The 23,524-nt window shown below is 41.8% G+C and overlaps 2 protein-coding genes across 5 annotated transcripts; both read left to right on the forward strand.

Moving 5' to 3' along the window:
• The first annotated feature begins 1,286 nt into the window (after positions 1 to 1,286).
• dtx3 (deltex E3 ubiquitin ligase 3) lies at positions 1,287 to 14,444 on the forward strand. 4 transcript variants are annotated; one of them, XM_039010463.1, is made up of 6 exons: positions 1,292 to 1,670; positions 1,853 to 1,894; positions 4,785 to 5,442; positions 7,719 to 7,932; positions 9,712 to 9,929; positions 11,887 to 14,444. In XM_039010463.1, exons 2-6 carry the CDS (start codon positions 1,882 to 1,884, stop codon positions 11,960 to 11,962), a joined length of 1,179 nt encoding a protein of 392 aa, XP_038866391.1. In that variant the 5' UTR covers positions 1,292 to 1,670; positions 1,853 to 1,881; the 3' UTR covers positions 11,963 to 14,444. The 4 variants fall into 4 exon arrangements, with proteins under 4 accessions (XP_038866393.1, XP_038866391.1, XP_038866392.1 ...); XM_039010465.1 differs by lacking the exon at positions 1,853 to 1,894 and having other exon boundaries at positions 1,287 to 1,415; XM_039010464.1 differs by lacking the exon at positions 1,853 to 1,894.
• A 304-nt stretch (positions 14,445 to 14,748) lies between these two features.
• On the forward strand, positions 14,749 to 17,089 carry LOC120060999 (probable E3 ubiquitin-protein ligase DTX3). The gene is made up of 3 exons (XM_039010467.1): positions 14,749 to 15,216; positions 15,744 to 15,961; positions 16,207 to 17,089. Exons 1-3 carry the CDS (start codon positions 14,875 to 14,877, stop codon positions 16,283 to 16,285), a joined length of 639 nt encoding a protein of 212 aa, XP_038866395.1. The 5' UTR covers positions 14,749 to 14,874; the 3' UTR covers positions 16,286 to 17,089.
• The last annotated feature ends 6,435 nt before the right edge of the window (positions 17,090 to 23,524 follow it).

Consider the following 23,524-nt stretch of genomic DNA (forward strand, 5'->3'; position numbering starts at 1 on the left):
TCATAAGCCACTCTGGGTTTATCCTGTTGTTACCTGCACGTGGGTTGTTGTCTTAACCCCACCCTGGCTTAGTTTCCCAGATGCAAGGATGATTTTGAAACAATGAGGGATTGTTCTGCTTCTAAGCTATCTCTAGTAAAACACATTTTTTTCTCTGTAATGCAGTCTTTAACACATTTGTCAGCTCAAGCCATCTCCAGTGACCATATGCCCAGATTAGCTGCAGGGAACTAGAGTGGAGCCCATGAAAACACAGACACTAGTAGGACAGAAATGTCTTACTATTAGTTAAATATGAATTGTTAACCATTAATATCAAATAAATCAGGTAAATATGTAATTTTTCCCTCATACTGGTCTATAACACTATTGGGGCTGAAGTAGAAGTGTAAACCTGATTTGTATGAATGTTGAGGCTTGGGCACTTGGGTAGATCTGTTTTTATATGAGTATGCCCTTGGATTTACCTGGTTTATATGAGTAATGGGGTGTAGGGATACACAAGGCTCATACAGGTAATGGGTGTGGATGGACATCTATTGCCCATTCATATATTTTCTGGCAACAAGTTTGTGGTAGGAAAAAAGCCAGTGGGGCTGGGTTACATGTTTTATTATACCACTGTACTCAGAAATGATCTATGAAATTATGAGTGCATACATGTCCGAGATCACAGGACTAACATATGCAAATAACAGCGTTGGGGTATGCAGTGAATAGCTGGATATAGGTTACTTTTGGTGATTTGGGGAATAGAGGCCTAAGGAAAGTGGATAACAGGGCTGGGATAGGCAAGTAACAGATATGAGATGTATTGGCAAAGGAACTGGGTCTATGAATAACAAATAGGGCATTTAGGGCTAAGACATGGGTATATTGGTACTTGATTGTATCAATATTAGGCTATTGGCATGTGGGTGTTATGGTTAGGACATGGGGGTTTGAGTAATGGGTTTGAGGTGTGTGGGTAATGGGGTTTAGGTGTGTGGGTATGTGGGTATGTGGGCTGAGGTATATAGATATTGGGGCTGAGGAATAGAGGTAAATGTCTGTTAATGTTATGGCATTACATTTGCATAGTGGCATGTTAGGGAAAATGTTGGGAACAAGGTTAAATAGGTCGTTTCACTAAGGTAATGCATGCGCTGTACATATTTGTGCTGAGAAGTGTGTATGTAGATTGCACTGGATTGCCCAAGAAGATGCTCGAGTCTCCCCAAATCCTTGCCAACAATTTTTAACCAATCACAGAGGGTTCTATGACGAACTTCCTGTTTTCAGTTGTCTCTCGTCATTAAACTGTTGGACATGGCTTGAAAGTACAAACCATTTCCATAAGTATATTATTGAGTACGCGGTTGTCATAATAATGAAACAGCTAACGTGGTTATGTGAAAGTTCAGAATGTGTATGATGTAAGTAGGGGTTGATTTTGTATTAGGCTGTGTCTCAAGGACGTGGAAAGAGAAGGACAACCTCGAGTATAGAGAAGGGGACTCGATTAATTGTTAGCTAACGTTACGGATAGATTAAAATGGATAACAAGTATATATTGACTACAAAATACGTGTTATCAACATATCCACTGCAGCACACGATTTTCAGGCAATGTCCATATATGTTTTAGCTAGTTCCGTAATCTAAACCCCATCCGACAGCTACGGCAAAAGGTGAGACGGTTCACCCCACACCGCATTCTAATTTAGTAAAATGATTATGGACGTTCCACTTTGGAATTTGAACAGATTCCTTGGGTTCCTCGCTGCGCAACTCGAATGTCAGCGAATATTTGTCTAGTAATCTGATGTGTCACAATTTGTACTACTTCAGTTTTTCTCTTCATGTTCAACAGGGGGATATTTTCTCGATTGAAGGGATTATATGGGATCGCAAGGTAACTGTCTAATAAATATTTATAATTGTTTCATATGACTGTCAGAGGTCAAATGTTGCTCACAACCAAACATGTTAATAGAGGATCGGGTTGAGCTAGCCTCAGTTTCCTTTGTTTACTCAGTCTGCATTTCAGAACAGCTGATACGTCCATTTCAGCACTGCCGCGATACTGCCAGCCAGCCAGCGTGTTGTAGCTTTGACTTGTCCTGCGACCACTGACACCAAACATATGAGCTCAAGCGGAATGGTAGCACCCGCTCCAACAGACATGTTTCACAGTTGTTATTTGTAGTGGTTTAAGACTTGCGATATTCGAACGTTCTGTCTGTATTGCGTCGCGGTGCATACACCTTGCATTCATTGCCTCACGCAACATACCGGTAGGTCGAGTAGCAACGATGTACCAGCAGAAATAAGTGATTTAAACCACAAGTCAACATTTTAACCTGGCTGCATGCTTTTTTGTTGTTGTAACAGTCCATTCGAGCACCGAATGGAAACTGTATATATAGTCTAGTCGTGGTGTTCTTATATCTCATGAATGTGTCATTATTGTCATGGTAGGCTAGTAAACTCCTACTGCATTGTTACACTGTTATGGTTCAGATTTAGGTAAAGATTAAGGAAGGAGTCAATTACATTGTGTTTATTTCAAGTTTTATGAACTGAAATTAGTAATTTCAGAATATGGGATTAGCCAAACTCCCTAATTATGTTCATTTAATTCTGATGTTGCCTATTAAGGTCAGTATTTCACTTGACATGTTTTTGTTTCACAAGTGGCTTGCCTTAAACACAAGCCACTATTGATTATGAGGTGGCTGTATGACACACTCTCTCTCTGTCCTTGGTGTCTCCTGTGCAGTTTCATTTTAGCTCAGATTTTCAAAATTGTATACAGATCAGAGTATATTGGGATTGCCTGAAATGAGAGAATGACATATTAGAAACTTTGTTGGTCCTGTATGGCTCAGTTAGTAGACCATGGAACGTGCAACGACAGGATTATGGGTTCAATTCCCTGTTTACAGTACAGTTTCATCCCGGTGTAATAAATGTAACATTACATATTTTCCTTTAATGGCTTGAATATGTGTCTAACAGAGGAGGCTCCTCAGGGGAGGACCATCCTCCTCAGTGAATTTCATGGATTTTTTGAAATAGTGAAACATTAAAGTTATAGTTTTTAGATACAACTATACTAAATATATTCACCAAATAATTTATTAAAACACTGTTTTGCAAAGGTCTACAGTAGCCTAAACAGCACTCTGTAGGTCAGCACCATGGTGTAGCCTGAGGACAGTTAGTTTACGTCCTCCTCTGGGTACATTGACTTCAATACAAAATCTAGGAAGCTCATGGTTCTCACCCCCTTCCATAGACTTGGACAGCAATTATGACAACTTCCGGAGGACGTCCTCCAACCTATCAGAGCACTTGCAGCATTAACAGATGTCTACTCGGTCAAAGGATCAGAGTTTAAATCTAGTTCTAAAAGCATAAGCTACAGCTAGCTAGCATTGCAGTGCATAAAATGTGACTCAAAGAGAGTGAAAGACTATAGTTGTACAGTTTTGAACAAATTAATTTCTTTAAAAATGAACGAGATGGAGAGAGCTATATTTTGTTGTATTTTTTTTTCTCACTTTCTCTTAGCTAGCGAATGCAGCTAGATAGTTTAGCCTACTCAAACACCTAGCTCAAACAGAGAGGGATGCTATGTTAGTTAGTTGGCTATCCAACATTGGAACTCTTCCAAGTCAAGGTAAGCTTTTGGTTTTATTAATTTATTGCCACCGGGGCCTGCCGGTGTAACTGCTAAACTGCTTGCTGACTGTACTCTCTACTGCATGATTGTAGCAGGTTTACTAACGCGTTAGTTCTAGTAGCTATGTTGATTATGAGATTAGCTAATATGTTGACAACGATGTAGGCTGTGTGTAGCGGTTATGTTATGAAGGTTTGGCTTGGAAAGTTTTTTTCGCCTGTGACAGCTGATGTGTTGTGCCATGAAGTCCACAAGCGAAGGGAAAAGGTGAGAGGAGGAGAGCGCGTTGATGCGAGAGAGAATTATATGAGCAAAATTATCATGTTGTTTGTATGTGGATGCTATGAAAGTGAACTGTTTGCGTGATCAGGTGTGTGTTCATTCTGCCAATTCTGTTGAAAAATGTTTCTTAAACGGAAGCAAACGAAGCTTTGATAAACATACCTGAATTTGTCCAATAGAAACTTTCGTTTGCAACTGTTGGACTAATGATTACGCCCTAGATCAGCTAGATGCAGGCAAGAGTCTGCAAGGCGGTATTGAATGTGTCAGTCTGTTACCTTGATTACTCATAATGTTCTCTCGACCTGTGCACCTACGTTGTAAACGTTTATTCATAGGCTAGGTTGTAGCAGCCTCATGATGGGTATAGGGAAAATTTGAGTATCATGTAGTAGCTTAAACCTATCAATGTTTTATTGAGCTGGATGAATGGAATATGAATAACAGTCATCCAATATGCTATATTCTGCCGGGGCGGCAGGGTAGCCTAGTGGTTAGAGCGTTGGGCTAGTAACCGAAAGGTTGCAAGTTCAAATCCCCGAGCTGACAAGGTACAAATCTGTCGTTCTGCCCCTGAACAAGGCAGTTAACCCACTGTTCCTAGGCCGTCATTGAAAATAAGAGTTTGTTCTTAACTGACTTGCCTAGTTAAATAAAGGTTAAATGTAAGTCGCTCTGGATAAGAGCGTCTGCTAAATGACTTAAATATAAATATATAAATATAATAGAAATAAGGCCATGCTCATAAAAAAAATAAAAATCTTCCTCCCTCATCTTGAACGTCACCGACCACTACTGGTGTCTAATGGTTTCTCTCTTGTGTTTCCCTATGCAGTTTCATCAGTTGAAATGAGTGTGCGCGCGGGGCAGGGTAGCGACGAGGTTCTGGTGTCCCAGGCGGTGTGGGACTACTTGGCTGCCGCCGGCCGGCCCTGGCTCATAGACTTCCAGGACAAGCAGGGCCTCAGCGCAGGCATTATCCGCAGAGGGGAGCGGGGAGGCTGCTGCGCAGTGCGGCTACGCCCCGTAGAGGGCTCCCGTTCTGGGGGAGGACCAGGGATGATGGAGGGGGGATACATCTCCAATGAGACGCGTAAGTCCTTCATAGACTTATGCCGCTGTGCCCGGAAAGAGATGAGCAAACAGGAGGGGGGTCCTAAGTGGAAGAGGTCCGTGCTGCCCTGTGTTGGGGTGGGGGTCCTGGAGGGGGATGGAGAGGGGAGCCTGCTAACACCTCAGCCTCCCCAGCCCAGACGCTCTCAGAGGCAGCAACAGAGGTGTAGGAAGCCTGCGGAGGATGAGGCCTGTGTGGTCCTCTCCAACTCCATGAACTGCATGTCCCACGATGCATCAGGACAGAGGAAGCAGGACAACATGGAAGTCAACTGCAGTATGATGGCATCCTCTCATAGCCGCTCCCAGAGTGAAGCAGACGACCACACCTCATGTTCCATCTGCATGGGAGACATGGTGGAGAGGACCACGCTGGAGAGGTATAGCTACATATTTCAAGTTTTAATGTCACGTGCACAGGTACAGTGAAATGCCTTTCTTGCAAGCTCTAACCCCAATAATGCAGTAATCAATAACAATGTAATACTAAAAATAAAAAGGTTGGGCTCCCGAGTGGCGCAGTGGTCTAAGACACTGCATCTCAGTGTAAGAGGCGTCACTGCAGTACCTGGTTTGAATCCAGGCTGCATCACATCTGGCTGTGATTGGGAGTCCCATAGGGTGGCGCACAATTTGCCCCGCGTCGTCCGGGTTTGGTCGGGGTAGGCCATCATTGTAAATAAGAATTTGTTCATACTTCTTAGGGATAGCCCCTTTTTTCCCCAATTTTCACCTAAAATGACATGCCCAAATCTAACTGCCTGTAGCTCAGGCCCTGAAGCAAGGATATGCATATGTAACAGTATAACTTTAGTACGTCCCCTCGCCCCGACACGGGCGCGAACCAGGGACCCTCTGCACACATCAACAACTGACACCCACGAAGTGTCGTTACCCATCGCTCCACAAAAGCCGCGGCTTTTGCAGAGCAAGGGGAAACCCTACATCTAGGTTTCAGAGCAAGTGACGTAACTGATTGAAACGCTACTAGCGCGTACCCGCTAACTAGCTAGCCATTTCACATCCGTTACACATATTCTTGGTACAATTTGAAAGGAAACACTTTGACGTTTGTGGAAATGTGAATTGAATGTAGGAGAATATAACACAATCGGTCTGGTAGAAGAAAATACAAAGAAAAAATTTACTTTTTTTTTTCTACCACCATCTTTGAAATGCAACAGAAAGGTCCCAAATCTAGCCATCACTCTGGTTGTAATTCCGATGGTGTCCACAAGATGGCAACAGTGTATGTGTATAGTTTCAGACGGATAACTTGTAGTATGAGAACTACATGACATTTAGTGTGAAGTCACCCAGGTACATTTGGGCAAATCGTGAAGGAGACATTTACATTCACATTACATTTTTCTGCAAGAATATCGTCAAATCTGTATACTTGGACTTTGATTTAGCTTTTCCAGTATTAGTAGCCATATTATAAGTTCAACATTTGCAAAATACCCAGTTTTCATAACTCTCCATATTTGTATAATTTTTGTACAAAAGGAAAAGGCTTGCTGTCGCACAAGGTTAGCAGCTACATTTTGCGACAGATACAGGGTTTCCCGATACTCCCGTAAAGCCCAGCTCATTGGCTATCTAGCTAGCTTTCTTTGACCCTGATTGGTGCTTATTTGACAAAGTTACATTTGATCAAGTGAAGACCGCCCGCGTAATCGGCGTGTCCTGAAGGCGTCGCTCTCTGACCAAATTTGGTGTTATATAGGATATACTACACCCCGAGTGATATAGTGAAGTCTGGTTACGTTCTAGGATCTCTGAGGAATAAATACAAATGTGATTTGACTGATTGAAACAACGTTTAGGGTTAGATTTTCACAGATTCCTTTCTTTGCAAATTGAACTAGTGGAAAGACAAAATCGATCGTGCATGCTATATGGACCTTTTTAGGATGTGAGAAAGGATTTTATCTCTGGGACCCTTTGGATGATAAATCAGAGCAAGATTTCAGAATGTAAGTACACATTTCACCTTCAGAGGTTAATTTATCAAACCTATTGCGGTGAAAAAAGTGTTATTGTTAGGAGCTCTCCTCAAACAATAGCATGGCATTTTTTCGCAGTAATAGCTACTGTAAATTGGACAGTGCAGTTATATTAACAAGAATTTAAGCTTTCAGCCGATGTTAGACACTTCTATGTACCGACATTTGTTTTTTCTCTCAAATCTGCAATCGTGACACACGGCGCTGCATGATTTACAACTGTCTCGTTGACGGGACTCCTATCCCTAAGACTGACTTGCCTAGTTAAATAAAGGTTCAACAAAAAAAAAACACTGTAAAAAATTTGAACAGTATAAAATAAGTAAGCATACTATGTACAAGGTCAGTTCCAGTACCATATTTACAATGTGCAGGCATACTGGATCGATAGAGATAGATATGTAGAGGGGTAAGGTAACTAGGCATCAGGATATATGATAAACAGAGTAGCTGCAGCATATATGAATGTGTGTGTAGAGTCAGTATAAATGTATGTGCATATTATGTGTGTGAGCAAATGGAGTGTTTGTATGTGGGTTGGAGTATCAGTGTGCATTGTGTGTAGGGCCCTGTGAGTGTACATAGAGACCGTGCAAAAATAAGTGCAAATTTGAAAGTAAAACCATTCTCTCTCACTCCCTCCCAAGGTGTGGCCACGCATTCTGTCGGTCATGTCTGGACCAGGCCTTCAAGGTGAAGAGAGCGTGTCCGGTGTGTCGTCTGGTGTACGGCCAGCTCATAGGAAATCAGCCGGCTTCCGGGACTATGATGGTGGAGAGGGACCCAGATCTGGAGTTGCCGGGACATGAGGGCCACGGGTGTATCTGCATCATCTATAGCTTCACACCTGGTCTACAGGCGGTGAGTGTATATGACAAAAGAAACACGTTCATGAGAAAAAACACGAGGTACAGTTGAAGTACGAAGTTTACATACACTTAGGTTGGAGTCATTAAAACTCGTTTTTCTACCACGCCACAAATTTCTTGTTAACAAATTATAGTTTTGGCAAGTCGGTTAGGACATCTACTTTGTGCATGACACAAGTCATTTTCCCAGCAATTGTTTACAGACAGATTATTTCACTTATAATTCAATGTATCACAATTCCAGTGGGTTGGAAGTTTACATACACTAAGTCGCCTGTGCCTTTTTAAACAGCTTGGAAAATTCCAGAAAATTATGTCATGGCTTTAGAAGCTTTTGATAGGCTAATTGACATCATTTGAGTCAATTGGAGGTGTACCTGTGGATGTATTTCAAGGCCTACCTTCAAACTCAGTGCCTCTTCGCTTGACATCATGGGAAAATCAAAAGAAATCAGCCAAGACCTCAGAAAAATTTTGTAGACCTCCACAAGTCTGGTTCATCCTTGGGAGCGATTTCCAAACGCCTGAAGGTACCACGTTCATCTGTAAAAACAATAGTATGCAAGTATAAACACCATGGGACCACGCAGCCGTCATACCTCTCAGGAAGGAGACACGTTCTGTTTCCCAGAGATGAACGTACTTTGGTGCGAAAAGAAATTAAGTACTGGAATAGGCCTAGCTTGAAAATCAGACATTTCATCCATTTGGTGGTGAAAAGTTGTAATTATTGTAGCCAGTTGTCTGTATGAACCGTGCTTAAAGGATGTATAGTCTTAGGTCTATGTTGTTGTATAGCTAGAGTTATGGGCCATTTTGCATACATTTACTTTTATTCCCCTAAGTGCACGTGGAACTGCATGAAAATCATTGTTTATTTCAAACCGTTTTGAAATTGATTCCAATGTCACACAATGGCCCCATTTTATTTATAGAAAGACCCATAAACAGAATATGAGGTGACCAGTGTTCAATTACTCTATATACAGCGCATTCGCAAAGTATTCAGACCCCTTAAAAAAAATATATATATATAAGTATTCAGACACTTTGCTATGAGACTTGAAATTGAGCATTCTGTTTCCATTGATTATCCTTGATGTTTCTACAACAGTCCACCTGTGGTAAATTCAATTGATTGGACATGATTTGGAAAGGCACACACCTGTCTATGTAAAGTCCCACAGTTGACAGTGCATGTCAGAGCAAAAACCAAGCCACGAGTTCAAAGGAATTGTCCGTAGAGCTCCGGGACAGGAATGTAGAAGCACAGATCTGGGGAAGGGTAACAAAAATATTCTGCAGCATTGAAAGTCCCAAAGAACACAGTGGCCTCCATCATTCTTAATTGGAAGAAGTTTGGAACCACCAAGACTCTTCCTAGAGCTGCCCGCCCGGCCAAACTGAGCAATCGGGGGGGAATGGCCTTGGTCAGGGAGGTGACCAAGAACCCAATGGTCACTCTGACAGAGCTCCAGAGTTCCTCTGTGGAGATGGGAGAACCTTCCAGAAGGACAACCATCTCTGCAGCACTCAACTAATCAGGCCTTTATGGTAGAGTGGCCAGACGGAAGCCACTCCTCGGTGAAAGGCACATGACAGCCTGCTTGTGTGTGTGTGTGTGTGTGTGTGTGTGTGTGTGTGTGTGTGTGTGTGTGTGTGTGTGTGTGTGTGTGTGTGTGTGTGTGTGTGTGTGTGTGTGTGTGTGTACATCTCATTTTTGTTCCTGTTCTTTTCAAACTTTCCTCTGAATTATGCCTGGGTCATGCAGCCGGAGCACCCTAACCCTGGTGTAAGCTACCCGGGTACGGACCGCATGGCTTACCTCCCAGACAGCCCAGAGGGGAACCGGGTCCTGGGCCTGCTCCGCCGGGCCTTTGAGCAGCGCCTCATCTTCACTATAGGGACCTCCATGACTACGGGAATGCATAACGTCATTACCTGGAACGACATCCACCACAAAACCTCCATATGGGGCGGACCACGCTGGTATGGAAACGCCTGAATTTACTGAAGGCTAATGGAGATTTTTGTGTGTTTCTAAGATGTGAGATGTGACAGTAGCTTTAAAATACATGTTTTTTAACAAATTTCAAACATCTAGTGATAAATGTATGTACAGTGGGGAGAACAAGTATTTGAAACACTGCCGATTTTGCAGGTTTTCCTATTTACAAAGCATGTAGAGGTCTGTCATTTTTATCATAGGTACACTTCAACTGTGAGAGACGGAATCTAAAACAAAAATCCAGAAAATCACATTATATGATTTTTAAGTAATTAATTTGTATTTTATTGCATGACATAAGTATTTGATACATCAGAAAAGCAGAACTTAATATTTGCTACAGAAACCTTTGTTTGCAATTACAGAGATCATACGTTTCCTGTAGTTCTTGACCAGGTTTGCACACACTGCAGCAGGGATTTTGGCCCACTCCTCCATACAGACCTTCTCCAGATCCTTCAGGTTTCGGGGCTGTTGCTGGGCGATACGGACTTTCAGCTCCCTCCAAAGATTTTCTATTGGGTTCAGGTCTGGAGACTGGCTAGGCCACTCCAGGACTTTGAGATGCTTCTTATGGAGCCACTCCTTAGTTGCCCTGGCTGTGTGTTTCGGGTCGTTGTCATGCTGGAAGACCCAGCCACGACCCATCTTCAATGCTCTTACTGAGGGAAGGAGGTTGTTGGCCAAGATCTCGCGATACATGGCCCCATCCATCCTCCCCTCAATACGGTGCAGTCGTCCTGTCCCCTTTGCAGAAAAGCATCCCCAAAGAATGATGTTTCCACCTCCATGCTTCACGGTTGGGATGGTGTTCTTGGGGTTGTACTCATCCTTCTTCTTCCTCCAAACACGGCGAGTGGAGTTTAGACCAAAAAGCTCTATTTTTGTCTCATCAGACCACATGACCTTCTCCCATTCCTCCTCTGGATCATCCAGATGGTCATTGGCAAACTTCAGACGGGCCTGGACATGCGCTGGCTTGAGGAGGGGGACCTTGCGTGCGCTGCAGGATTTTAATCCATGACGGCGTAGTGTGTTACTAATGGTTTTCTTTGAGACTGTGGTCCCAGCTCTCTTCAGGTCATTGATCAGGTCCTGCCGTGTAGTTCTGGGCTGATCCCTCACCTTCCTCATGATAATTGATGCCCCACGAGGTGAGATCTTGCATGGAGCCCCAGACTGAGGGTGATTGACTGTCATCTTGAACTTCTTCCATTTTCTAATAATTGCGCCAACTCACCAAGCTGCTTGCCTATTGTCCTGTAGCCCATCCCAACCTTGTGCAGGTCTACAATTTTATCCCTGATGTCCTTACACAGCTCTCTGGTCTTGGCCATTGTGGAGAGGTTGGAGTCTGTTTGATTGAGTGTGTGGACAGGTGTCTTTTATACAGGTAACGAGTTCAAACAGGTGCAGTTAATACAGGTAATGAGTGGAGAACAGGAGGGCTTCTTAAAGAAAAACGAACAGGTCTGTGAGAGCCGGAATTCTTACTGGTTGGTAGGTGATGAAATACTTATGTCATGCAATAAAATGCAAATGAATTACTTAAAAATCATACAATGTGATTTTCTGGATTTTTGTTTTAGATTCCGTCTCTCACAGTTGAAGTGTACCTATGATATAAATTACAGACCTCTACATGCTTTGTAAGCAGGAAAACCTGCAAAATCGGCAGTGTATCAAATACTTGTTCTCCCCACTGTATATCTCAAACTCTTTCTTTCACTCGATCACTCACAAGTTACATAGAATCACATGGCTTTAGTCTTATGAGATGTGACCGAACAAGAAAGCTATCCATGTTTTGAGCATGTGGTGAGAGGTTAAATAATGATTTCTGTCGGGCATTTGCTCCTAGAAGGCACTCTAGCTGTTCCTGCGATGACAACTCTCAATGACATGCTAATGGTGTTTTTATTTCATTTCCCCTGACAGCTTTGGCTACCCAGACCCCACTTACCTGGTGAGAGTGACTGAGGAACTCAGAGAGAAAGGCATCACTGCAGACTGACCGTCCAGATTCCAGAATGTTCCATTCTAGGAACACTAGGGATTCTAGGAACCTCTAGCTGTCCTGCTGCTGGTGGTTGCTAGGCTGCAGGCTCCTGGACCTAGACCCAGCAGGGCTGCGGATGAATACGACAGTGGACAGGGCTTGGCTCCACAGCAGAAACAGGACTACAGCCCAGTGAAGACTCTCATATCACTCCAATACCTCTTTTATGTGGAAAATCCTAACTTCCACTTAAATTGAATTTTCATTTAATCATGCATTGATGTCAATGGGAGACCATTCGACTTAAGTGGAAGTGAAAATTTGTCTAAAGTGGAATTTAGGTTTCACCCTTGTGTTCCTATGTTAGGTATCTATCTTCTGCTCAATCCAGCAGCACTTTGTGTGGAAGAAAACATAAAAGTGAGAGCAATGTGATTTTCTTTGTGACACAATCCTCTACCTTTCACTTGTGTTGACAATAGCAGTACATTTGTTTGCTGAACTCATCCGAGCAGTTATAATATAGGGATTTAATAAGTTGGTAAGTATTATTTTGAAATCTAAGTAAAAGAGAAGTCTATTTTGCCTGATATGTTTATTTCCATGCTGGGGGACACGTTCTTTATTTACCAGTTGCAAGCGCACATTATTGGTGGTCTTTCCAGTACGTTCATAGAATAATTATCTTTTTCTGTCATTGTTTTCCGTGATAACCTGTTACTTACAATTTGTATAAAGACCATATCTGAGATAGGTGGCAGGCAGAATAGCACTGTCTGCTTCAATAGAAAGCTTCTAACTAAATAATTTAATTTCTCTAAAAGACGTTGCAATCTAAAGCACTCACAGGCACTTTGACAAAGGGAGTCAGTCAGTCGTTCAGTTCAGTGGAGGGCTGGTTGTTCTCTGCATATCATTAGAATGATCATGGTTCTCTGCTTCCTTTTCAGGCAAGACTAGTCTATGGAATAGTGCTCTGAGCAAATCGGGTAGGTGTTAGTCGTTAACAGCCCTGAAGCTAATAGCCTGGTAGCTATAAGTTGATGTCAATTTGCTTCGAGCCCTTCATTTCCCTTTTGATCTTCCTCTCCTTTGATTTCTTCTCGTTTTTACTTACATAGGAAGAATGTTTTCTATTTCTGCTGGTCTAGGATCGGTGTGGCCTTTTTAAATCATAATGAATAAATGAGGGACCCTGATCCTAGATCAGCACTCGTACTCTGAGACTCTCTTTTTATGAATACGGAACCAGGTTTTGAACTGCTTGAGTTCAGTTCAGTTTGATGTCCAGTCAGTCATTGGTCCTCATTTTCTAATGACCAGATTTACACGATGATGTCAAATGAGAAGGGCAAGATGTCGAACCACTTAAACCAAATCAAAGACAGAAAAGGGCTCTGAAATAATTAACTATGTGTCTGAAATGGCACTCTATTCCCTATATAGTGCACGAGTGCTGATAGGGGCCCATAGGGCTCTGGTCAAAAGTGGTGCACTATATAGGACCCATAGGACTGGTTAAAAGTAGTGTACTGTGTTGGGAATAGGGTGCCATTTTGGACGCCAGCCCTGTCTGAACAGATGTTTGATTGTCTCATAAATAAAGAGGTATCTATCTGCTGTAATTAAAGTTTGTCTTAAGATATCATCTAGGATTAACAGTAAGTACCTGTAATATGAACATGTTAAGGAGAATACTGCAGTCCCTTATAGGTGTATTGCCAGTGATTTATTGAATTACCTTGTTTTGATACATTTCTCATTGTTAGCGTGCCTTCTATTCAAGTTTTGAAGAAAATGTAGCATGTTGATACTAATGAATGATAAGCAATTCTTTAGTAGACTGTATCAAATTGTTATTTGGAGTGTCAGCCGCAGCAGAATTATGTTTGTGCTTTGTCTGCCTTTCTACAGTTTGAGAATATAGAAACGGATGTGTATTTGACGTAACCTTTCTGTTATAAACAGTCGAAGTAGTCCAAAAATTTAGCCTCACTCATATGATCAAACTGTGTGAAGAAGAATATGCATATAGTCCAGTCTGTGTTAACCTCTTATTTGTCCTCAGTCGGATGATGTGAAAGAATTTACTTGGCCCATACATTAATTAAATATCCCTTGCTACGACCCAAATGGCACCCTATTTATGATAGAAAAAGTAGTGCACTATATAGGGTGCCATTTGGGACTTGACCTTTTCCCCCATCTCTTTTTGTATTTTTTTGTTTAGGGATCAACTCGAATATCTTTGAGAGACAGGAATAGTAGTTCAAATCAAGCTACCATGCAAATATTTCTATGCAGTAAACTATGTGAACTGGGGGTTGGGGTACAGGCAGGGGAATAAATACTGAAAAGGATTGTGTTGCAAATTGATTGTGAAAAGTTAAAGATTTGCTTTTCTAATTGTGTTCATTTGTATTTTATGAGTCTGTTGATGTTAAACAATTATGTGGTTTACATTTTAATACTTGAATAAAAACGGTTATGTTCTGTTTATGGTGGTGGTATTGTTTATTATTGATTTAATATTATGTAAATCGCCTCAGTACAAATCTGACATTTATGATCACATGTTTTTCACTCCATTATGCAATATTATAGCAAGACTATTTTATTTATGGTTGTAACACAACTCAACCCTCAGGAAGATATCCTATGCCTTGGTTCACACATGGCAGTGCAAACTATTGAAGTGGAACGTTACTGTAGCCTTTACACTTACATTGTAGCTTCTGCCGAACATTAGCAACGGGTGACGTATGGTAATGACTAGATGTGGGAGGCTTTACTCCTCTTTCTGTCGACATAGTCCTCTTCCTGAAAAGCAAAGTTCAGCTCAGACGAGTTGGTCAGATGACTTTGCGTTTTCCTGTTTCTGCTACAAATTACCTATGTATAAAATGTCCTCAAACGCTTAATCTATAATGACATCATCTGGATTCTCCAACATAGGCGACAGATGTACTTCTGCAACAGAGCAGAGACTCGGCGGCGACGAGGAGGACCATTGCATAATATGCATGGACAGTTTTCAGGAAAAGATCACTTTAAAATGTTCTCACTCATTCTGTTCAAGTTGTATTGACTCGTTTTTCAAAATTAAGCCCGCATGTCCGGTATGTAATAGTTTTCACGGGACCTACGAAGGAACGCAGCCCCGGAACGGGATCATGACAGTGAGACGCAACTGGCAGTGTTTACCTGGCTATGAGGAGGGGAATGGACATATCACGATTGATTATCACTTTCCAGCCGGAGTACAAGGGGTGAGATTTATTGTAGCCTATGTTTACTTTATATGTGACGCAGATGGGCCTATATTTTATCGCAGGATTGAAAGTGTCAATAGACATTGTGCCACTCTTGACTTGAAGACGAAAGGGCCATGCGTATAGTCGGAGATTCGTCAGAGATTCATCATAATGTTGTTCTTGAAAGCCCTTATATGAAAGTCGATGTATTGCTTTGGTACTGCCCCTCCATGGCATTACAGTCTTGCTGGTGATGTCATGCCAGACAGATTAGCTGTTGACTTCTTTATCACCTAAGGTGGAGTTTGATCCTCCATGAGTCCCTAATTATAAGTAGTAGGCTTCATCTTACCACCACCAGTCAGTTATTTGAAATAACATGATTAGGCCTACAGCCAGTGGAGAAGACCCAGCTCCGGTTTTGAGTCTGGTTCCTCTTGAGGTTTCTTCCTTCTAGGGAGTTTTTCCTTGCTACTGTGGAAAAGGGTTTTATAGACACAGTTGATTGATTGATATTACTCTTTCTCGCCACATCCCTCCAGCCTGAGCATCCGAACCCGGGTGAGAAGTACTGCAGCACATCCAGGACAGCCTTTCTGCCAGCCTGTGAGGAAGGAGAGAAGGTACTGAGGCTGCTCCAGACAGCCTTTCACAGGAGGCTCATCTTCACCATCGGGACATCAGCCACCACCGGCCTCAACAACTCCATCACATGGAACGACATACACCACAAGACCAACATTAGTGGAGGACCACAGTTGTAAGTAGGCCTATCTATCCTAGTCAGAGGAAATAGAATCAGAATACTCACACACTGTTTGAATGCTCCTGAAGTTTCATTGTGACATTTCTATCTCTAAGACTAATGAAGACCCATATCAGTGTATGACGGTGTTGTAACGGTGTTATTGACATTCGAGAGCGTTTGAACTTTGCCATGTTTTTGAAATGGCAGATCAATGTGACACTGAAGCTGATACGCCGTCTCTCTTTTCTCCTTGTTAGTTTTGGGTATCCAGACCCGGGCTACCTCTCTAGGGTCCAGGAGGAGCTTCGTCTGAAGGGAGTGATAGAGGAGAGCTGACTCCACTGGAGCTTCATGAAACCATAGAACTAGAATTACTCTTAGTTCAAATTCTATACATATTGTCACACTCAGGAATCAAACACAAGATGAGAAGAGCAGTTACGGTGTTGGGGAAGCTACACTGAAAATATAGCTTACCAAGCTACCAATTCACACTAGAAGCTTAGCTACCCTTAAGAAAAATATAGTTTCCTTCAAGTTACTTTGAAAAAGTAGTACACTACATCAAAACTACTTTGTGAAAAATTATCAAATTTAAATCTGAAATGTCATAGACTACAAGTTGCAAGAACAGATCACTTTACTGGTAAAATGTTAACAGAATGTGTAATTTGGCCTATTAAACATAACAACTTAAAATTAAGAAAGGAAGGTATTGCCTATTTCGCCCATATTTTCTTTTCTTTTAGCAAAAAACAGTGTGGGTTTTCAGTAGTTAGCTACACCACCACATGGCAAAAAAAGTAATTAACTACTGAAAACACTACCTAGATTTGAATTCAGTTAAACTACCACCAAGCTACTGTAAAATGTAGTTAAATTACTAGTTGAACTACATGTAGTTCACTACTCCCCAACACTGAGCAGTTATGATTGTAGCCAACGGTTCCCAAAAAGGTTGGTTACAGACGTACAAAAATATCATACCGCCAAGACATGCTATCCTCTCACCGTTACAATAACAGGGTATTTTTTTTAAATATTTTTTTTGGGGGGGGGAGGGGTACTGATAGTTGTGCATCTAGAAGTGTTAAGAAAAATATTTGATTCTTATTTACAATAAAAGTCACTTCAAAATGACACAATGCATTATTTACTATTGTGCACAAAATAATCTGAAACACAACCAAAACAAAGAGCAAATGCATCCAACAAATTTGTAGTCACAAGCTTGATGTAGTCATTGCGTGCTATGAATATGGGACCAAGTGCTGTAATTTCTAAATGGGTCACCCGATATGGATGAGAGTACCCTCAAATTAAAGCAGTCAGTCTTTGTTTAATTTCAAATCCAAACTTTTGGAGTACAGAGCCAAAAGACGAAAAGATTCTTCACTGTCCCAATAAGTATTTGTGCTCCTGAGTGGCACAGCGGTCTAAGGCACTGCATTTCAGTGCTAGAGGCATCACGACAGACCCTGGTTCAAGGCTGTATCACAACCGGCCGTGATTGGGAGTTCCATAGGGCGGCGCACAATTGGCCCAGCGTCGTTAGGGTTTGGCCAGGGTAGGCCATCATTTTAAATATGAATTTGTTCTTAACTGACTTGCCTAGTTAAATGAAGGTTTAATAAACATAAATACATAATTATGGAGGGCACTGTATATGGTAGCATAGCTTTAAGATGGTTCATCGAAGATGTGTGTTTTGACTCAATGCCTGAAAGTTGTGTTCTCAATATTATGTTGCAGTTTCTTTATTTGTTTAAAAATGCGTATTTTTCTCCACTGATTATGTGGCAGAAAAAAAGCTTTTGATCCATGTATCAGAGACCTAAGAGAACATTTATATTATTTAAAAAAAATATATATATATATACAAACACTGACTGTACAAAACATTAAGAACACCTTATTGAGTTGCACCCTCCACACATACTATACACAATCCATATCTCAATTGTCTCAAGGCTTAAAATTCCTTCTTTAACCTGTCTCCTCCCCTTCATCTACACTGATTGACGTGGATTTAACATGTGACATCAATAAGGGATTATAGCTTTCACCTGGATTCACCTGGTAAGTCTACGTCATGGAAAGAGCAGGTGTTCTTAATGTTATATATATATACACTGCTCAAAAAAATTAAGGGAACACTTAAACAACACAATGTAACTCCAAGTCAATCACACTTCTGTGAAATCAAACTGTCCACTTAGGAAGCAACACTGATTGACAATAAATTTCACATGCTGTTGTGCAAATGAAATAGACAAAAGGTGGAAATTATAGGCAATTAGCAAGACACCCCCAATAAAGGAGTGGTTCTGCAGGTGGTGACCACAGACCACTTCTCAGTTCCTATGCTTCCTGGCTGATGTTTTTAGTGTCCAGAGCATGGAGGCGCTACCAGGAGACAGGCCAGTACATCAGGAGACTTGGAGGAGGCCGTAGGAGGGCAACAACCCAGCAGCAGGACCGCTACCTCCGCCTTTGTGCAAGGAGGAGCACTGCCAGAGCCCTGCAAAATGACCTCCAGCAGGCCACAAATGTGCATGTGTCTGCTCAAACGGTCAGAAACAGACTCCATGAGGGTGGTATGAGGGCCCGACATCCACAGGTGGGGGTTGTGCTTACAGCCCAACACCGTGCAGGACGTTTGGCATTTGCCAGAGAACACCAAGATTGGCAAATTCGTCACTGGCGCCCTGTGCTCTTCACAGATGAAAGCAGGTTCACACTGAGCACATGTGACAGACGTGACAGAGTCTGGAGACGCTGTGGAGAACGTTCTGCTGCCTGCAACATCCTCCAGCATGACCGGTTTGGCGGTGGGTCAGTCATGGTGTGGGGTGGCATTTCTTTGTGGGGCCGCACAGCCCTCCATGTGCTCGCCAGAGGTAGCCTGACTGCCATTAGGTACCGAGACGAGATCCTCAGACCCCTTGTGAGACCATATGCTGACACATGCACATTTGTGGCCTGCTGGAGGTCATTTTGCAGGGCTCTGGCAGTGCTCCTCCTTGCACAAAGGCGGAGGTAGCGGTCCTGCTGCTGGGTTGTTGCCCTCCTACGGCCTCCTCCACGTCTCCTGATGTACTGGCCTGTCTCCTGGTAGCGCCTCCATGCTCTGGACACTACGCTGACAGACACAGCAAACCTTCTTGCCACAGCTCCCATTGATGTGCCATCCTGGATGAGCTGCACTACCTGAGCCACTTGTGTGGGTTGTAGACTCCGTCTCATGCTACCACTAGAGTGAAAGCACCGCCAGCATTCAAAAGTGACCAAAACATCAGCCAGGAAGCATAGGAACTGAAAAGTGGTCTGTGGTCACCACCTGCAGAACCACTCCTTTATTGGGGGTGTCTTGCTAATTGCCTATAATTTCCACCTTTTGCCTATTCCATTTGCACAACAGCATGTGAAATTTATTGTCAATCAGTGTTGCTTCCTAAGTGGACAGTTTAATTTCACAGAAGTGTGATTGACTTGGAGTTACATTGTGTTGTTTAAGTGTTCCCTTTATTTTTTTGAGCAGTGTATATATATACTGAACAAAAATATAAATGCAACATGTAAAGTGTTGGTCCCATGTTTCATGAGCTGAAAGAAAAGATCCCAGAAATGTTCCATACGCACAAAAAGCGTATTTCTCTCAAATATTGTGCACGAACTTGTTTACATCCCTGCTAGTAAGCATTTCTGCTTTGCCAAGATAATGCATCCACCTGACAGGTGTGGCATATCAAGAAGCTGAATAAACAGCATGATCATTACACAGGTGCGTGCAATTGGCATTCTGACTGCAGGAATGTCCACCAGAGCTGTTGCCATGAAATTGAATGTTAATTTCTCTACCAAAAGCCGCCTCCAATGTCGTTTTAGAGAATTTGGCAGTACGTCCAACCGGCCTCACAACCGCAAACCACATGTAACCACACATGTAACCACGCCAGTCCAGGACCTCCACATCCAGATTCTTCACCTGCGGGTTCATCAGAGACCAGCCACACGGACAGCTAATGAAACTGAGTATTTCTGTCTATAATAAAGCCCTTTTGTAATGGAAAGTGTAGCCTATAGTTCGAATTATTGAAGTTTAAGTTATGAAGCCTGTAAGAATCTTTGATAGCCTAGTGGTGCTCATCCTGTCGAGGTGATCTGTGCGTGTTGGTAGGCGCAACTAATGTGTAGGCCTGCGGCTGCATTTCAGATACATTTTTGTACATTCGAACAGCAGTAGGACCAGTGTACCTTGTTTTATTAGGGCTCTAAAGTAATACTCGTTGTGCCCCCCTATGGATTTAAATTCCCAATCTGGCCCTCATACCATCATGGCCACCTAATCATCCCCAGCTTCCAATTTGCTCATTCATCGCCACTCCTCTCCCCTGTAACTATTCCCTAGGTCGTTGCTGTAAATGAGAATGTGTTCACAGTCAACTTATCTGGTAAAATAAGGGTAACCACCCCCCCCAAAAAAAGTTATGGCTTCCCAGTGGGCGTGCCTGGCTCCGAAGTGGGTAGGCCTGGCTCCCAAGTGGGTCCCAGGCCCACCCATGGCTGCGCCCCTGAACAATCATGTGAAACCATAGATTAGGGCCTAATGAATTGATTTAAATTGACTGATTTCCTTATATGAACTGTAACTCAGTAAAATCGTTGAAATTGTTGCATTTATATTTTTGTTCAGTGTGTGTGTATATATATATATATAGTACCAGTCAAAAGTTTGGACACACCTACTCATTCAAGGGTTTTTCTTTATTTTTACTATTTTCTACATTGTAGAATAATAGTGAAGACATCAAAACTATGACATAACACATATGGAATCAAAAAAGTGTTAAACAAATCCAAATATATTTTAGATTTTAGATTCTTCAAAGTAGCCACCCTTTGCTTTGATGACAGCTTTGCACACTCTTGGCATTCTCTCAACCAGCTTCATGAGGTAGTCACCTGGAATTTCAATAAACAGGTGTGCCTTGTTAAAAGGTAATTTGTGGAATTTCTTTCCTTCTATCATTTGTTTTTCAACAGGATAATGACCCAACACACCTCCAGGCTGTGTAAGGGCTATTTGACCAATAAGGAGAGTGATGGAATGCTGCAGATGACCAGGCCTCCACAATCACCCGACCTCAACCCAATGGAGATAGTTTGGGATGAGTTGGACCGCAGAGTGAAGGAAAAGCAGCCAACAAGTGCTCAGCATATGTGGGAACTCCTTCAAGACTGTTGGAAAAGCATTCCAGGTGAAGCTGGTTGAGAGAATGCCAAGAGTGTGCAAAGCTGTCATCAAGACAAAAGGTGGCTATTTTTTTAATTTTTTAATTTCACCTTTATTTAACCAGGTAGGCTAGTTGAGAACAAGTTCTCATTTACAACTGCGACCTGGCCAAGATAAAGCAAAGCAGTGTGACACAAACAACACAGAGTTACACATGGAATAAACAAACATACAGTCAATAACACAATAGAGAAAAAGTCTATATACAGTGTGTGCATATGAGGTAAGATAAGGGAGGTAGGCAATAAAGAGGCCATTTCCAAGATTTTTCAAGAATTTCTAATATAAAATATATTTTGATTTGTTTAACACTTTTTTGGTTACTACATGATTCCATATGTGTTATTTTATAGTTTTGATGTCTTCACTATTATTCTACAATGTAAAAATAATAAAAAAGAAAGAAAGACCCTTGAATGAGTAGGTGTGTCGAAACATTTTACTATTACTGTATATATATATATATGTATATATATATACTATTATTTTATAATAATAATATATAAATGTTTTCTTATATACCTCCTAATTCATCTCAATTATATGATTGTTTATAGAGCAGTCAATAAAATCTGTTAATTAATTGTTTTAATGTACAGGATGTCCTTGTTGTGTATGACAGAATCCGCACCTCCATGGCATTTTCCTTCTACCTCAATAGAGGGCGATCCTCTACTTCAAAATAACAGGAGCGTGCTTGGTATGCCGCCTCATCAGCACCAAATCCACTAAAACACTATAAAACAGCACCTCCCAACACCCCACCCGTCAAACCGGGAACATTCTCAGAACATTACCTAAGAATCCCATTAAGTTCTATTTACTGTAGGGTTGTATCTAACATGATGATAACAAAATGTTTATTTTTTTTTCCAGAAAATGTTTTAAATGAAATATCCTTGGAATGTTCTCCTAGCGGTAACTAAAATGTTGTGTTCAACATCTGTAACAACAGAACTACAGAACATTCCCCAAATGTTCTAATTAGGTTTCCAGGTAATGTAATAACACAATGTATCAGTAATGAGATGGCACCGACAGACATGGTCGCCCTGTTTCTAGCTCCTAGCAAACTTTGCTATATTTCATTTTTTTGTTTGTTATTTCTTACATTATTTAATCAGAACGTTTCGAGTACTATCACCTACAGCCGAAAATGCATTTTGGATATTAGATCAGTGGTCACTCACCAGAAATTAGACTAGAAATTTGACTTCCCAGACCTGGATCCTTTGTTTGAACTGCCCGAGGCGGCCCCATTCATCATGAATGATACTCCAAAAAGTTGCTGCCGGAGGAGAGGGAGGAGAAATAGGGTCCTAGTCAGACTCAGGAGGTCGGCATACCACCCACTGGTTCCGAGTATATTACTCGCTAAAGTTCAGTCCATGAACAATAAAATAGATGAGCTCAGTGCGAGGATCTCCTTCCAGAGAGACATAAGGGACTGTAACATAGTCTGTTTAACGGAATCATGGCTCTCTCCGGATATATTGTCCCCATCCATACAACCAGCAGGGTTCTCCGTTCATTGCACGGACAGGAAAAATAACTCTCCGGGAAACACAGAGGTGGAGGAGAATGTCTTATGATTAAAAACTCATGGTGTGATTGAGGTAACATACAGAAAGTCAAGTCATTTTGTTCTCCCCATCTGGAATACCTCATCCTCAAATGCCCACCTCATTACTTCCCAAGATAATTTTATTTGGTTAAAGTCACTGTCGTGTATGTTCCCCTACAAGCTGACACTGCAATGGCTCTCAAGGAACTACAGTTGAAGTCGGAAGTTTACATACACCTTAGCCAAATACATTTCAACTCAGTTTTTCACAATTCCTGACATTTAATCCAAGTAAAAATTCCCTGTCTTAGGTCAGTTAGATTCACCACTTTATTTTAAGAATGTGAAATGTCAGAATAATAGTAGGGGAAATGATTTATTTCAGCTTTTATTTCTTTCATCACATTCCCGGTGGGTCAGAAGTTTACATACACTCAATTAGTATTTGGTAGCATTGCCTTTAAATTGTTTAACTTGGGTCAAACGTTTCGGGTAGCCTTACAAAATAAGTTGGGTGAATTTTGTCCCATTCCTCCTGACAGAGCTGGTGTAACTGAATAAGGTTTGTAGGCCTCCTTGCTCGTACACGCTTTTTCAGTTCTGCCCACACATTTTCTATATGATTGAGGTCAGGGCTTTCTGATGGCCACTCCAATACCTTGACTTTGTTGTTCTTAAGCCATTTTGCCACAACTTTGGAAGTTTCCTTGGGGTC

The sequence above is a fragment of the Salvelinus namaycush genome, chromosome 16, assembly GCF_016432855.1.
Source record: "Salvelinus namaycush isolate Seneca chromosome 16, SaNama_1.0, whole genome shotgun sequence".
In the NCBI taxonomy this organism is placed as follows: Eukaryota; Metazoa; Chordata; class Actinopteri; order Salmoniformes; family Salmonidae; genus Salvelinus; species Salvelinus namaycush.